The sequence below is a fragment of the Lutjanus erythropterus genome, chromosome 1 (assembly GCF_056507025.1).
Source record: "Lutjanus erythropterus isolate fLutEry1 chromosome 1, fLutEry1.hap2, whole genome shotgun sequence".
Lineage (NCBI taxonomy): Eukaryota > Metazoa > Chordata > Actinopteri > Lutjaniformes > Lutjanidae > Lutjanus > Lutjanus erythropterus.
The window spans coordinates 12,447,189-12,465,338 of NC_139317.1; the positions used below are offsets into that span (position 1 = coordinate 12,447,189).

Sequence of the window (18,150 nt, forward strand, 5' to 3'; positions counted from 1 at the left end):
AGCAGACAGGGGCTGGCGCTACACGATGGGAGAACAAGTGCCTGAAAGCTTCATTATGTCCCAGCTGTTGGGCTTGCTGTTGCCCTCAGCAAAAACAACCTCGGCAGGATGATGTTCCTGGCAAATACGCTGCAGATTATTTCAAGCAAGGCCCCCCTTTTTTTTTGTGCAGGGAAACGTGAGCAGGAGCTGTTGGTGATCGTGTCGTGCTGTTTTCAGTGTGAGCTAACCTGTGTGTATGAAAGGGCTGAGCTTTCAAGGAAGTAATAGCAACATGTAGCAAAGCATAGCATAAGTTAGTTAGTTTGCTGCTTTCTTTCTTTCTTTCTTTCTTTCTTTCTTTCCTTCTTTCTAGACCAGTGTGTAGGATTAAGGGGGGGGTTATTGTTAGAATATAAAAGAAATGCAATCTAATATTTATGCTTAATTAGTGTAGCATCACCTCATAATAAGGGTTGCTGTGTTTTTGTTACCTTAGAATTAGTTGTTTAAATCTATGCTGCAGAGGGTGTGGGTCCGTTTGCATCGCAGTGTTTCTACAGTAGCCCAGAATGTACAAACACTTGGAAGGGGAGGGTGAGGTGAGCAGATTTCATTACAACGTCACCATTAGACGCCACTAAATGAACCACACCAGCCCTTTAAATGATATGTCAGTTACAGTTACGTGACACTACACCTGTCAGCGATGCCACAAAATGATTGATTCATAAGTATCTGAAATTTACAGCTCACTACTTAAGTAAACTTCTGCGTGTGTATTATGTAGAGAACCGTTAGTGAGTGAACAAAGTCATTGTAGATGCAGCGTGGAGCATCAGGCCAGGTTTTCAGAGTTCAAAGGTTGCGATGTGAACCGTCTTACCTTGTCTCTAACTTTTCTTATTTCCTGTTCTTCCTGTAGCAGCAGCAGCAGCGCCCGCTCTCTCAGGTTGGACAGCTTGTTCAAGTCGAATGCTATTAGTTCTAGGTCAGCGCCTGGGCTTTCTCTACACCCCAACAACACCTTTTCACCAGGCAGGGATTCCAACCACCATTAATCAGAGTGGTGACAGCCCATGGATGTCAGTAAATATGTTTCCCTCACTGCCTCTTTTTCCCACCACTTTCTTCTCACACTCTCTCTATCGCTCCTGTGATTGTTCCATTTCCTGTTCTGTGGGTTTATTGTTGACCTGTTCTTGCTTTGATCTTTATTATTAACATCAGGATTCAACAATGGAAACATTTAAGTTTAGACAGTTTTAAGTGCAATGGGCGGGGGAATAAACTGACAAAGTACAATCTTAGAAATAACTAGAACCATAAAGGGTTATTTGGCTTGTCCACATGGGAGAACCCATCTTAGTTCCTGGGCCAAACCTTTAATAAAGGTTACACTTGCGGTTGTTTCACCCAGAACCCTCTCTGGGGGTTCTATCCAGAAACTTTCCACATTCTAAGGCTTCCAACAAGAACTCACCCATAGGTTTCTACCAACAACCCCTTTATACTCCAAAGGTTTTATCTAGAACCTTCCCAGGGGTTTCTACCAACAACCCTTTTTAGATTTCAAGGGTTTTATCTAGAACCCTCTCAGGAGTTTCTATCAAGAACCTTTTTGTATTGAAAGGGACTTTCAAGGGACTGAAAACCCTTTTATATTCCAAGGGTATAAACTAGAACATACCCAAGGATTTCTACAGACATCCCCAAGGTTTTTATCTAGAACCCACCCAGGGGTCCCACTGAGAACTCTTCCATACTTTAAGAGTTTTATCTAGAACCTTCCCAGGGGGGGTCTGCCAAGAGCCCTTTTATATTCCAAGTATTTTATCTACAAACCACTCAGGGGGTTCTACAGAGCACCCTTTTTATTTTTAAAGGATTTTGTCTTGAACCCTCTCAGGATTTTCCACCAAGAATCCTTTTATATAAAAAAGGGTCTTGTCTAGAATCCATCAAAGGGTTTCAGCCGAAAATCCTTTTATATTCCAAGGGATTTAATTAGAACCCACCCAGATGGTTCTATTGGAAAACCTTTCACATTCCAAGTGTATTATCCAGAACCCAACCGGGGGTTCTACCAAGAACCGTTTTATACTGAGAAAGACTTATCTAGAACTTTCAATGATAATTGAAGAACTCTTTCATCTGTGGGTTTTTTGGATGAAAGGCGTTCTTAATGGAACTCTCAGTCTTATAAACAACACTTGATGAACCTTTTCTTCCAAAAAGTGTTCTTCAAAAGCAAATGGTCCCTTTAGGAAGAACCCTTATTTCTAGTGTATTGACAGAGAGAAAACTGCAACAAGGAGCATAAAAATTGCTTCGAGGGGCAGAACAGAACTTTTTTCCTTGTTCCTGCTGCACCAAACATCCTCGTACAACCAGCCTGCATTTGAATATTTTATATGCATGTTCCTTTGCAGTGAACAGAAGTGTCGGCCAGGTGCTTATGAATGTTGTCGGAACAAAACGTCTCCTCAGTGGAGACGCTGTGACAGTTTCCTCTCCTGCACGGGTGGTAAAGCTGACAAGAGGGGATGAGTGTTGGCTAGCATAGTGGCTGGTGTGTGTGTGTGTGTGTGTGTGTGGGTGTGAGCGGGTGACATGCAGGCAGAGGGCCAGCAGCAGCCAGTTGGAGGAGCGGGAGCCCATCTCTGTTGGCATGCAGGGCCGGTGGGTACCTGCTGCTGTCCAGAGACAGCTGTAATGTAGCCACCCGTGGACGTGCAGCCAGGTTGGTGGAGACTGAATGCTGATAATGCTGCAGTCTGCGCTTTTCTCTGCCAATGACCAACCAATGACAGGAAGAATTCTTCATGAAAATAACTCAGGCTGGAGGAGTAAACAGAAAGCAGGAGAGAGGAGGAAGAGGCGGACAAAAAAGGATGAAGAGATAAATAGAGACAGAGTGAGATGAAACAAATGGTGACCTTTGCAGAGATGGATTTGTTTACCTACAAATGTCCTCGCTGTCAACACCTGCTCCACAGTGACCTTCACACGGAGCCGGAGCTGACGGTCCTCATCTGTTCATCTTTGTGTTCACTCGTCAACACTAAGTCGTATCAATTGAACAGACAACATGAGCCATGTTTCCTCTGCTGTCTCTGTCGATGCACGGAGCCACTTCATTCCTCTGCATACACTCATGTTCATTTAATCACTATTAGCTGTAATCATGTGGGCACAAACAGGCTTATAGTGATAATTACCTGCATGATTTATGGATAGAAGTGATAAACGCAGGAGAAATATATGAAGCTATTCTGTTTAATAATTTCTGTGTTGCTAAGTGAGTTCAATATTTGTGCAGTGACTGAATCTGCACCCTAATATAATTGTTCATATTGGACCATAATGTGATACGTGTTGTCTCAGGGCAAACATCTTACTTTTTCCTTATGTAAAACATTTCTGTATTTGAAAACTGCATTTCAAATAAACGTGCCTTGCCTAAACTTGCCAGCTGGAGATTTGATAGTTATTTTAAAAGTGGTCTTAGTGACATTCATTGCCATGAGGGGTCACAGCGCTCAATAAAGTTGGGGGAACAAAAACTGCAGCGTCTGAACACACACTGCTGTCAACAACTGTCAACTGTCAAACTAGGCAGCGCTGATTAAATACAGATCAGGATTCTGTTACTACATTTGCTAATTCTTGTGTAAAATGTTTTCAGAAACTGTAATATGAGAAATTTACTCACCAGACTGCCATGATGACGCAGGGAGGACAAAGAGACACTCAAATGTACCAACACGCACATACAGCCACATTGCAGATAGTTGTTTGCTGTCATCTGCTGAGGCTGAATGTCCTATATTGCACCTTTAAAAGATCTTGATTGATTAAATGCTGGACGAACTATTTACATAAGATAGAGTAAGCCATGCTCTTATCTAAATTGGTTCTGGTGTCAATGTGCATCTCAGTCTGGACATTAGTTAACTGCCTTCAGCTGTGCTACTTTTGTCACCTGAACATGTGTGTGTTGCACAGTCTGTAAAAAGTAGGACACCTCTTCAACACTACTGGAACTCTGTCCTGTCTGTGCAGCTGAAAATTTTCACATTTCATTAAAACTAATAATAGACGTGGTTTTCTGGAGGTGGAAAGTCTTGGAACTCGCCACCTGATCGCTTGAAATTTGCTGCAAACTTCACCACTTTTGTACCAAATCCTGGTCAATACAGCAACAAACCTGTACGCATTTCTAGTTTTTAAATGTCACATCTTTAAATCTTCATGGTATTCAGTATATGTTTTTTTTTTTTTTACTTCACTCTCTTAATCTCTTATTTCATCAAAGCCCCAGGGGTGTTGCAAATTAGCATCTACTATAAACACCATGAAAGTGTGCTGGATAGCTGGTTTCAGTTTGTCTATGTATACTAATCTGTTCCTACAAATAAGCCGCAAGGTGCTGACAATGTGGTCACACTGTCCTTTGTTAGTTTGGTCAGAGATCTTTGTTACATGTCATTCATCCTCTCTCACTCCCTAAATTATTGTCCATTATCACGTACAGACGAACATACCCAAGAAATAAATAGGAGTTTGGAACCATTATAACATTAAACTTGTATCTCACATGTTAATAGAGCTCAGTGTATCAGGTGCATCATTAATCCCAGCAGCCAGCAGATGGCAGTGTTGAGCTAAAACAGCTGCTTGGTGATTTAAACAAGGGTCAGTAGTGCACTTCACGCTACACAATTCAACAATAGCAATGAGATCCTCAAACAAAGTTTCAGTCAGACCAATAATCAGTTGATCATAAGTACGTGAATCATTTATGTTTAATTAAAATCAAGAAAGACTAAACTGACACCTCCTCTGTGACATGAGGTGTGTGGGTCTTGTGTTTAATCACACCAAATCCCAGTGATGAGAAGGTCTGATAAACTGCGTGCTCACATATTAAAGGTACACAATGGAGGTTTTGACCACCAGTTGGTCCTTGTTTTCTTTGCTTCATGCACACACTATGAACATTTCTGCTAATGGGTTCATATTATTCCACTGACTGACAGCTGGTGTCTGTATTGCACCAAGAAACAAAGCAATAGGGCAATAAAATAAGACTGCTTTAAACATGAAGGTGCAGGTTTCAGTTAGGCTTAAACGTGTCTTTGCAAGTGTTTCATGCGGAAGGATGTGCGTTCAACATGTTTGGGAATTTAACAAACAAAAACTTTGTTTACAAGAAATCGAAACAGGGAACCTTTAATGCAAGGATAACATAGAACACTTATGAGGGTTTTAATATTATGAGTGAAGATATATAAAAGTTAAAATGATTATGGATAAAATACTCAACCTGAGCTGAACATGTGCCCCGCCCTCCTGCTCTTCACTCATTTTAACATGGCTTGTGTCTGTGCCTCTTGTCTGTGTGGAGCAAATCATATCAGACCATGATTTATAAATGGTTTTCACTCAGACAGGACCACTCCCCACTTCCTCAAAAAGCACACGCTCTGCTATCTGATATCATCTACTGCATAATTGTGATTCATGGTCCCAAAACACAGTCAGTATCCATCCTGTTTAGTGCATCAACTTGAAATTTGTTTTGTATTTTGCTATCTTGAGGTATGCTTCAGAGGAACATGACTTTTTAATTTGAAAGTACATTAAATTCTATGTTTACTGAATTGTGTACCTTATTAATACCGTATACTCCTATAGCCTACATACAACTCATAATCTAACTAAGTTATAAGTCAGACTGTTTAAAACTAATTCAAATAAATGCTTGAAACTGTGTTTAAAATCAGTATTAAATAGTTTGTATGTTACTGACTGTATATGCCACATACCTTCCGTCTTAATGCTCTGAGTAACAAGTCTGCTTCCTATCCATTAACATTGGAGCAGCTCCAGATTTAATGCATGTACATGCACATGCTGTACAGTCTGAATCAATGATTCATATTTGTCCTGCGTTTGACTCTCCTGCAAACCCTGAAATTTAATTATTCAATGCCTGTGTTGTCTGGAGTGAGGCTCAGCTTTGACAACAGAAGTCTGTGGTGGAGACGTAATGTAAAGCTCACTGTCCTTTGATGCAGACACACAATGGAGACATTCAGCCTGACAACTGTGTCATATAATACAAAAAAAAAGTTATAAAAAATGATGTTGAAGACTCTTGCTACTGCACTGACTGAATCCAGATATTTCAAAGAGTGAACCAGCAGAGTGAAACAGCCTTTGGCTTCGTTCCTGCCATCCTCTCACTTCAACAATTGATTTTCTCAGGCACCCAAACTATTTGTCACCACAGTGAAGTGGTTTCAGAAGTGCCTAGCAGGTTTGTTCAGCCCTCTTAAACCTTAAGGGCATCAGAACAAAGCCTGCATTCATATTCACGGCCGTGTCGTGCCTCTGTGACAGCAAAAGCGGTTATGGTTTGCATTAGCCTGTAACATAGTAAGTGAAGACACAAGAGAGTGTCTGCTTTGGGCCTGTAATTACTGGAACTGTCTGCTTCTGAGGGCAGCTCCAAATTATCCAACAGACTAGGAAATCCCCAAACTACAGAAAAAAACATGAGTCTAAAACCTGAAATGTCTCCAGGAGGCCTGTAATAACCATCTTTATGTACATTTTATGCTAGCAAAACTTTTTAAGCACAAAATTAAGCAAGGTAATTCTGATTTCTAATGTTGAATTCCTCCATATTTAGTCAATTAATCTGCCTGAATACAAGAATAACCTTTATAGTATCTGAAATACAGATAATGTTTTGTATTTAAAGGGATAGTTTGGATTATTTGAGGTCGAGTTGCATGAGGTAGTTACAGCATCCATAGTCAGTGTATTACCTACAGTAGATGGCTGCCAGCACGCCCCACTTTGGAGAAACACGAGGAGTACTGGTGTAGGAAGCTAAACAATGAAGTACTGTGGACAGAGTCAGCAACAAAATGAATTTTAGCCATCTAACAAAAAAATCACTATCAGTTTAACTGTACACTGTATTTAGAATATTTCCGCTGCTATACCTTGTAGACAGACTTTTCTGATGAGAAAATGTAGTTATATCAGCCAAGTGTCACTCTCTCCAAACCAACCAGACTCCTTTGACAAAATCTATAATTTTCTCTCGCAGAACACAGGAGCTGCTGGTCTGCCGCCGACTCGATTGGTTAGTTTAAATGCGTTATTGTGCAGTTTCGGTGATACAATAACAGAAAACTGATGGAAGCAGCAGTAGATCAGCAGCTCACTTGTTCTGCGAGGTAAAATTGCAGTTTTCGCCAGTGGAGTTTCATTGGTGCGCAGAGAGCGATGAGGGTTTCTGCAGGTTTCAACAAGTTAAATTTAAGACTTTTTGAGACTATTTAAGAATTTATTTTTTATCCATACTAACACAAAAGTATGAAAGAAAATCGAATACCGCATAGCTTTTCATGCAGAGTAGGTTGCACTGAGGCCAGACTTTGGTGAAGCTCCCCATATGAATACAGAACAATACTAAGTGATAGCAGGTATTTGATTGTGGATTTTTACAGCCGACGGCGTGTTTTTCTGACTGACATGTGACTCTAATGCCTTTATACCCCCTTTCCGAGCGTTTTCTTGCACAAGGTTCAGCGTGCTTCAAATTCTTATTTTCAGTCAAGAACTAAATGTGCTGTTCTCATACCAGACATCGCTGAACTTGGGCTTCCCCTTATTAGATGAAAGTAACGTTAACAGAAACCGATCACTTCTAGAGGATTTTTTTTTTTAATGAGAGGATTGAGACGCCACATCAGCCCACACATCAAATTGCAACACACTAGCTGAGTCTGCTCTGATAGATTCTGAAGAGGCTGCACAGTTTGCATTTGTTATTGGTTCAATGTTGATTTTGTTTTGTAATTACTGTCAGTGTGATCAATACATTATTTTTTCACCAAAATCACAATCATCAAGGGCAATGCAAAGCCCAGGATGACGTGATAGTCAATGTAATACATACAATCCCATTTCAAGTGATCCAAACTAACCCTTCAATATGTTTCATTTTCCCTTTCAAATCCGCCCCAGTTTCACCACAAGATATATATTTTTATTTATAGACCAACAATAATAAACAAAAATATAAAGCATCACATCAACTTTTTATAGGCAGAGAAAAATAAAGGGTCTAATTTTATACAGGACATCTAGAAAGACAAATTGAGAGCACAAAAACATAAATCACAACTAATAACGATTACAGAGAACAATTTAAACAAGGGGAAAAAGCACAAGCGTTATAACTTGAAGAAGAGCATATAAAAAAATTACAAATTTGCTTGCAAAATATTCCCTACCGGGTAATTACATTGACCGTGGGATTAAAGAGCCCATTATGGGGACTGCTGGAAGCTCTACATAGAGCTGCGCTGTCTCAGATTGGTAGATGCTACTGTCTCTGAAACAACCCCACACTACAGTTTCTTTCATCATTTAACAGAGATCAAACTCTACCAGCTTTAAGAGTGAAATCTTATGGCTTTTGTGGTTCTCTCGAGTCCCTAAAACGTTAAAAATTAGCACCTCCGGGCTGGCATTAACATCAAAAGCTGGTTAATGTAAATAAGTACTGTAAAAAGAATCCAGATATTGTCCACGTTCACCCACTGTGTCTTTGTCTAGTGTTATAGAACCAGAAGGAAATCGATCCACTTCCACCACAGTGGGAGGCTGAAAGGAAACAGGACCAAAGCTAAGACTATGCTTTTCTATTTCAGCAATAGCTTTTCCCAACATTTACTCTTTTTTTTTTTTCATTTTTTAGCTTCCTTTTTTGCTCGCCTGTTTACAAAACCATCAACATTATAAAGGTTAATGATCAGATTATAACACATGTATGTACTATATGTACATAGACCTAAAAAAATAGGGACATCAGATTTCGAGAAGCTACAGTTATTTACAAGCTTCTATCTATCTAAACATTTCCCTTTGTAAAAGCTGTGCTTTGTCCTAAAACTGCCTCATCTTCACAGGTAAAAAAAAAAAAATACAAGGTTAGTATTCCCCGTTAGGACCTGCGTGCAGTATTTTCTGTCACATCATGCAAAAACAGTTGGAGTGGACAAAAAGTCATCACCACCTTATCACCTTATTGTCCTACAAAAAATAATTGCTAGCAAAATACTTTGAAGTCTCGAGAGTCATGCGTCTGTCCTTTTCACTGGTGTAATTCAGCTGTTCTTTTTTTTTTTTTTTTTTACGGTCCTGAGTGTGCAAAAAGTCGATATTACTGATGGCTAAAAATAAGACCAATGTTATGGACTGCTGAGAGAGAAAATTACAAAAGCAAAGGCATCTTCCTGCTCTTTACACAGCTGTCTGCAGAATATCACACACAAATATTACAACTACAGTTTGTGTGTTCAATCTGTAATTTAAAGGGACAGTTCAGATTTTTTGAAGCAAGGTTATATGAGATATTTACCAATAGTCAGTGTGTTATCTACAGTAGATGGTGGTTGATATGCCTCCTGTTTAGAGAAGCAGAGAGGAGTACCAACACAGAAGATATGCCATTTACTGCAATATATAGGCTATATTTGGATTTTCACCACTTTACCTTGCTACCAGAAAGCCTTTTCTGACAGAAAAATGCCGTTATGTTAGTCAAATATCGCTCTCTCTTAACAAACCGGACTTCATTGGCAAAAACAGTCATTTTACCTGACAGAACACAGCACTTGCTGCTCTACTGCTGCCTTGATCAGTTAGTTTGTTTGTGCTGTTGTGAATATGAACTGACCTTTTAAAACACTGAAGTCACACAATAACACAAACAAACTAACCGACTGAGGTAGTGACAGACCCACAACTCCTCTGTGTTCTGTGGGGTAAAATGACTAATTTTGTCAATAGAGTCTGGTTTGTTTGGAAATACCAACATTTGACTTATATAACAACAGTATTCTGTAGGAAAAGGCTGTCTGACGTAAAATACTCTTAATACAGCGTACACTTAGACTGATATTGATTTTTTTTTTAGGTAAGCCTTTTTTTAGGTCACTAAAATATGTTACTGATCCTGTCCACAGGAGTAGACTGTCTAGCTTCCTATACTGGTGCACCTGCTGCTTCTCCAAACTGGGGGCGTGCTGACTGCCATCTACTGTAGCTAATACACTGACTATTGAAGAGCCTCATACAACCCACTTCAAATAATCCAAACTATCCCTTTAATTAATGTTTGCAGAATAGTACAGTATGTGAAATTTTTTCAAGTTCTGTGTAAATGCCTATTATATACTACACACCTACTACACAATACAATGCTGCAAAAGTATTTTGCAAATTGGCAAAGCTTCCTGAAATTAACGCAGGATATATTTTCATAAAACCCTCTGACAAGAACTACAGCAGCTGTGAACTACAACTGCCGCTGAATGTACTTTGCCAACATCGCTTTACTAGAATATTAACTTTTTACAAAAGTGCATCATCGTCCTCATGACATTTGATGAGTGCCACTATCTTTAAGTACTCATGTACAGGTTTGTACCTCCTGTCTGCTCTACTGTATCCTGAAAGCTGCTGTGTCATCTGGACCACGCTTCAAATCAAAGTGTGTGGGAAAAGGTTTTATCTGAAATGTGACTATTTCTTTGCTTTATCACCCGTTTCTGTCTGAAATGTACATTTGTCTTGTCAGAGTAACACCGGCTGCATAAAATGACAGTATGAAAACCTAAACAAATATTTGTGATATAGGCATACAGTATATTCCTTCACACAGTGTGTACAAATGGTGGCTGAACATTTCCATGATATTACACTGGGTCACATTTGTAAATGTCTTCATAACCTATCAAATGCCCAAATACAGAGACAAAGTCAAGTGAAATGCATTTAACATGATCTTACACATGCTTTACAAAATTGTTATTAATGCTTAAAAAGTCTAATTCAATTTTTAAAACCACTGTTCACTTTAAAATCTGTACAAAACTGTAAAAATCATGAAAAATAAGGAAAGAAAATAAGAATCTCTGAATCAATAAAAACCTCCTCCCGTTGCTACAGCCTTCCTGGCACCCTCAGATGCCAAAGATTAAAAAATTTCCGTCAAATTGGACAAAATGTGGAGATCATACTAACATGGTTCTGTTTTACTGCACTTGCCCTCTTTTGCCACAAACAACATGTATATACAAAGTGCTACGACAGCTGGTGGGGAGGAGGGACTAAGTTACAGATTGAGGATTGGCTGAACGAGGGGGGGGGGGGGGGGTGGTTGGCTCATCATCATCTTTCCGTACTTGCGTAGCCGTTCTTGTCTGCATGGAGTCTGTGTGTGTTTTTAGTCACTGACAGGAGACGTGGGTGGATGAAGGGTTTTCCCTAAGAGACGCTGGAGCAGCGGATGCTCGGGGAGCCCATTTGTGTGAGCACCTTGTCGAGCCACTGCAGGGGGCCGTTCAGGTGCAGCTCGATCCAGCAGGGGGTGCTGGTCACCGTCTGTCGCCTGAGAGACACACGAGGAGGGCAGAGACAGATGTTGAGTGCACAGAGGAAAAAAAGCAGAGACTTGCAAAGTCAAGTTTCAGCAAAGTCAAACACCTCTACTTTCATTTTAGCCCCCATGTAGGGCAGACACAAGATGAAACAAAAAGCACAAAAAAATCTTTCTGAGCTGTTAATGATTAATTTTCATAGTTTCTGTGACACTTTTTCATTGATGACAACAAGACAATAACTAAATAACAACTTATTTATAATGACAAAAAACAAAACAAAGTCTGCTGGCACTTTAGAGTAAAACGAAATGAGATGAAAATGTGGTGGGAGGGAGGTTAGATGCACAGCTGAAGAGCACCTGGGAAGTCACCTAGTATACATTTTCTCCATGTCTCATAAACTGTTCAGAAATGTCAACGCTTGGAAAAAAACAGACACATTTTCACATCCGATGTCAAGGACAGCGACGATCACCGGTAAAAACACAATGAACCTGAAGTGACATTTGCAGACGAGTCATCCCGAAATTCATGTTTCATCAAAGGTAACGCTGAAAGTTAAGTGTTTGGTTTTTTTTTTTATCAAGGTAACATTTTTTATCAGCTAGTCTGAGCCAGTGTCTTTTCTCTAGGAGTGTCATCATTTCAGGTTAAAATCGAATATTGGTCAAAATGAGCTTTCAGTTTTAATAATCAAATAAAAAAGACAGAATCTGTGACTCTCCGTGTATTTGTTCTTCCTCTCTGCCCCCGCCTACTTGTGGCAGCCGGTGTGTCTCAAAACAAAAAAACCCCAACATTTCAAAGACGATACAGCGTTCAACACTCACACTGGATACCGTATAGACTATAGATCTTTTTAGAGAAGAATCTGACAATGTAAACGATGGTTGTCAGGCCATAAGACCCTGACAAGATCTGTTGATCTTTATAAATCAAAACTCAGTAGTCTAATAATGGCACAAAATGCAAACAAACAAACAAAAAACAAACAAACAAACAAAAAAAAAAGAATTTTGACCTTAAAACTGAAACTCATATCAAATTGTGGATTTGTAGAATCATGACACCCCTTTTAAAATGTAAGTGACAGTTGTCTGGATCATAAAACCAATAAGCTTTACAGATCGAGTTTAAATTGAAAAACTAATTGAATTGTGACCTTAAAATCAAAATTAAAATTGAATGGTGAATTTGGAGAATTGTGACAACCCTTGAGAAGTGAATGACCCAGAGTTGCTAATCTTATGTCGTAAATAAAAAAAGATTGATCAACATGCTAAAGATAGTAAGTGTTAAGTTTCACATATCAGTTATCACTACTACTATACTGTAAAAATAACACTGGTTTGAGTGAGATTTTAACACATCTTAATTCCAGTTAAGACATAATTTAAGAAACTTTCATCTCAAACAAACTTAGTGTGTGAGGTGAACTGAAAAACAAACCCTCTTTTCTATTCATGTTTTCATTTTTTCACTTGAGATTGGAATCTCGATCTGATCTATATTTCATGTCTTCTATAGTTTTGTTTTGTAGCAGGTTATCTTATCAGTGCCTCATCTACATAGTGATGAGTTCACCTGAATCAGATTAAATCAGATTAAATGTCATGACCTGAGTCGCAACTTGCTCTCTCGAGAATTCAAATAATGCTTAAGAGAAAAAGGCATTTTCTACTGCTGGTATCATAATGCAACTGAAAATGGGAAGTTTAGTTTCATAAACATGTGCTGCCTTTGCTCTACAAACACTTGAAAAACCTCAGCATGTACACAGTGATGCTAATGTTTCTCCTCTTGCACGTTCTTTTAAAAAATGTTGTTTTTCCATCAAAAAGAAAACCTTCAGAAGAGGCACTATAAAAAAAAAAAAAAAACATTTCCAGCCTTTCAACCTCTTGATCTCCATATCCTATCTTCTCTGATTACAGCCGTCATATAAAAACCCTCACTGCTTTTCCCATAGAGGAGAAAAGTGCTCAAAATAATATAATGTATGAGTGTAAGAGGAGTTAAGTGACGGCTCTCAAGCCTAAAGTGCCTGTTGAAAGACCAACATCAGCTGCAGAAAACACCACCGACACTGTATCACAAAATACAGATTGTGCTGTATGTGCTATAAAAAAGACAGGGGTTAGATTTAGAAAAAGATTCTGGTTTCAGTGAGCCTCACCCAGTGATAACCCTGTCATTTCTGCCTCTGTGCCCTGTCACTGACTTCTTTGTGTTGTTGCTTTTTCCCCAACAAATCAAGTCTGACACCAGGCTCGGCAGCAGGTTTAAGGGAAAAGGAAAGACTGAAGCTTTCATTTGGTTCAGACTACAGAGCAGCTTCTTCCCTCAGGCTGTGCACTCCACCATGTAAAATTGTTCATTTTGTTTTTATTTCTATGATTTATTATTTACTCAACCAACCTACTGTATATAACGTAACATTTGTCTTTGTGAGTACCAACATTGGGACTGGAATTCTCAGGGTTCCTACACATTTTCCATTTCAAAATTCCAGGCTTTTCCAGACTCAAGTTTCCAGACTTCTCTGTAAATTTTTCCGACCGTATGTGACATCAGAATACAAATAGCTAGAACTTCATCATGTTAATAAATGGTTTTAAATCCATCTGTTAATATATATGTTATATTCTGACAGTGAAACTACAACAAACCTACCACACACTGCAGCCTTCTTGACTTGTAAAATCATCTTTTAAATTGACAGACATCATGTTTGCAATTTGTGAACAAAACATTATTTTCCTCTCTCCATTGACGACCAATCATATGTTTTCTGAAATAAGGTCCCGTGCTGCACGCTAGTAGGGGCGTGACTTCACCTCTCTATTTTCATGGCGTCTGTGTAGCCTTGTTTATCTACTGTGTCCATGGAAATGACAATGAACACAGCCGTAAAGGTAAGGTTGCCTTATGCAGCAAAGTCAGTCCATTTACTTTTCTAACTACAACTACACACACTGAATAAATTACACATGTTCAGACAAGCTTGGTATTTGTAACACTATATGTATGCATCTCTCCAACTAAACATTCTGCTTGTATGATCAGCTTATTTTTTAGAAATTCAGAATTTTATATGTTAGAAAACAGAAAAGGAGGCAATAGCCTGGAAACCAAACATTTTTCCATTCCACTCTCTTTTCTTTTTTTTCACACTTATCCAGACCTGGAAATGATTAAAATCAAATTTTCAATACTTTTCCATACTGTGTGGTGACCCCGAACCCTGTGGTTTTAAAAATGATAAATAATTGTACTTTGTACCTTGAAAGTTTTGAGGCTCGAATGAGTTAAGTAAATGAAACAACTCACACCATCTTCTCTCAGTCAGTGCCAACAATAACAGCAGGCAAAACGTATCCTGTATGTTGTCATCCATCTAATTTATGTCTTGGCAAGCCAGATGAGCAGAGACACTTGCCAGCTGCATGATTTCCCTCTGGTTTACACGGTTTGTTTCATGAGTACTGGAAATAAGCTTCTGTCTGAATAAATTAGGTGCAACAATTATAATATTTCCTTGATCTTTCATTCAGCTTTACATGTATCTGTTGATATTTTATTGTCTACTTTTAGTGAATTAAAAAAGGACAGGTAAACTAGTTAAAAAACAGCTAACCGTCAGCGTGGGAAAAGACAGACGAGAGAGAGTGAGGTGTGGGTGGAGGTGGAGAGGGAGCAGGGCCTGGCTGGTCCAGTAACCTGAATCCTGTTTTTAAGTGTCTCCACATGTCAGCATTTGGTCTGGACAGGACTGGCGAGCAGTCGGCACGGCACAAAGGTTTCCCCCTTGAGGAAACCCTCCTGTGCAGAGCCAGCTTTCAGCCAATCATCTGCTCTCCTTTTGTTCCTTCTCCTCCTGTCTTACTATCAGTGAGTCAGACTGTGTGGAAAACAGGGAGGGGACGGAAGAGGGAAAGTCTGACATTTCTTTTTGACACAGCACATGTGTGTTTGTTTAAAAATAGTCTGGCGTGCCAACTGGGGCCTGTTTCTATTGATGAAGGCTCGGCGACGTCACACACCGGATCCACCAGAGGGTGAGCAGATGCCTGGGAGCGGGGGCGGAGGGATTGTGGGATGTGATTCACGTTCTGTTTGTTTCTATTGTCTGTGTTTACATAAGGACTCGCTTAGGACTCCATCTTTGCACAATGGCACTTCTAATGTTGCTGACAAGTTGGTTGAGAATTTTATCATCTGTATAGCAGTTCGACTCTGCGGTGGTCTGGGTTTACTGTTTGGGAAATTAACTGATAGCTGATATCATACCTGTACTCGGCTCCCCAGCCCTTGACGAAGCTCATGCGGATGGTGCACATCCTGGTGAGCTGGTACACGGCCTCAAAGCCCTGGTTGACTGACTGAGCCAGCAGGGCAGCAAACTCCTGGTTGTTGAAGATCTTCAGGTTACATCCTGCAGGGAACAAACAAGACACAACCAAATATAAGACTACATAAGACTGGGGACAGCTTTTTTCAATCAATTAGTTTGTTGATGTGCTCTCAATGACTTGGTGAAATTTTAACCCTATTACGCAGAGGCTTCAAATAAGCCCTCTGGAATTTTCTTCAGGAATTTTCTAGGTCCATTTTGTAGCTTTTCCAGCACGTAATAGCTTTGGTATATAGCCTAAAGTGGAGTCCTTATTTGTGCAAAAGACTAAAGCAGTTATGTTTTCTCTGACTTAATTATTTCTTGATCCAAAAATGGAACTATTCAGTCAGAGAGCGATTTATTTCAAAAGCAATGCAATTACCATTTTATCCAAAATCCATGCACTTTTAAAACCTTGAAAACATTACATTAAAATTTAAGTGTTTTCAAGGATTTCCAACACCTGCAAGATCCTTGTAAGCCAAAAAGGAAACCAGCCTTTAACATGTCAAAAAAAAAAGTGAAAAATGCTCATTAGAATTTCTCAGAGCCAAAAGTGACATCTTTGAACTGTCCAAACCCCAAAGACAACTCTAAACCCCAAAGACTCTTCATTTTCTATCATAAATGTCAAAGTAAAGCAGCAAATCTTCACATTTAATAAGCTGGAACCAGCAAATGTTTCAAGCTTTTGCTTCAAAAATGACTGAAATGATCTGTTGATCACAAAATGTTGGCAGTTTATTTTTTTTACGATCACGTAATTGATTAATCCACGTGTTATGAAAAGGCGAATTGGGCTCTTATTCAGATGTGAAAGTAACATTTCATATTTGCGTAAAGACGTGCATGTCTAACAGGGGGCTAGTGACTCAGACAACAATGTGCAACGCTGCTTGTGTAAACATCTTGCTTCTGACAACAAACCTCTACTAAGACTTATAGATGTGTTGTGTTCAGGAAAAACCTGTAACGCTCCTAACACTTACAAATCATGTGGTAATCGTAAACAGACCACTGTTGAGAGGAAAATCTTCAATCTGTTCTGAATCATCCATTTTAAAGAATTAACTTAACTTAGATTAATCACAACTTGGCCAAATAATGTGGTCCTCCAGTGTCGTCAGTTTTGCCACTGACACTGAGAGTGGGGAATTTTGGCAGCAGAGAGTAGCTGACAAACACACATCTGGGGGAAATGTGTGTTTGTCAGTGACATCCACTTCTGCAGCTGTATATTCCTGCCTCAAAGGAACAGTCAGCTGTGAAAGATACAGACAGCTCAACTTCATACTGGACGTGGGAAAAGGTACATACAGGCATTATTTTATTATTTATTTGTCAAGCACAATGGGCAGCTTCTTAGCTCTGGCCAGAGTTAGCTACAAGCCAGTTTTCATCTGCAGTCCCTCAGGTCGGCCGATGCTTTTTGGTCAGTGGACTGCATTTATGTTGAGTTTTTATTCACAAGACTTGGGAGAAATGTTGGGTTCATTGTGTTGCTCAAGGACACTTCAGCATGTGGACTAAAGGAACTGGAGGTCAAACCCCCAACCCTGTGATTAGTGGATGACTGACTCTACCTCCTGAGCCACAGCTTTTCTTCATCTCCAGTTTTGCCTTTTGATTTTTCTTTCCATATACCTCCCTTGCTCCTTGTCTCTCCATTTCTCCTCATTTGTCCCATTCTTTGTATGTCTCTCTTTCTCCAACTGTCTCCCTATGTCTCTGTCAGCTTGACTCTCACCTGGAGGGATCTTGCAGACTGTGGCGGGGTGCCAGCCGTAGCGTTGGTTACAGTTGGGGCTCTGGACAAAGATGGCGCTGTCGCTGAGACACTCAGCAAACACTTCTCCTCCGATGTAATACAGCCGCACTCCGCGACCTTGAAGAAAACATAGGCAGAACAACAAACGTCTTAGATAAAACTAATGCAATGAGACATGAGCAGCAATTACAAATGTAAAGGAATGTCCTGGAATTGGTATAAAGAAGGAGCATAATTTGATTCCAAATGAATTATCACATGTGCGCAGCAGATACAGCTGGAGTCATACCAATATGTCTGCGTGTTAGCTCCACAGCTGCATTGCGGTTGACGTTGGACAACAGGCCCAGGCAGAAACGCTCTGAGTTGGAGGGGTCCGTGAAGCCGTCCACTGTCAGCGAGGGCTGTGAGGCGTGGAAAGTCTCCCCTACTCGCTGGTTCAACTCGTAGTAGGAAATAGAGCACCAGAAGGCTGGCTCGCAGTATGTCACTGGCTGAAGGTCTAGCACAGAGAGACGGAGAACAGTTACAGT

At 39.8% G+C, this 18,150-nt stretch overlaps 1 protein-coding gene across 1 annotated transcript in view; it reads right to left on the reverse strand.

Moving 5' to 3' along the window:
* Positions 1–10,695: 10,695 nt before the first annotated feature.
* Positions 10,696–18,150, reverse strand: part of smad3a (SMAD family member 3a) — a 40,124-nt gene continuing 32,669 nt past the window's right edge. The window contains exons 5-8 of the mRNA XM_084745248.1: positions 17,907–18,119; positions 17,597–17,734; positions 15,744–15,888; positions 10,696–11,461 (exon numbers count right to left, since the gene is read on the reverse strand). Of these exons, the coding sequence (XP_084601374.1) occupies positions 11,338–11,461; positions 15,744–15,888; positions 17,597–17,734; positions 17,907–18,119 (620 nt within the window). The 3' untranslated portion in view covers positions 10,696–11,337. The remainder of the gene's footprint in view (positions 11,462–15,743; positions 15,889–17,596; positions 17,735–17,906; positions 18,120–18,150) is intronic.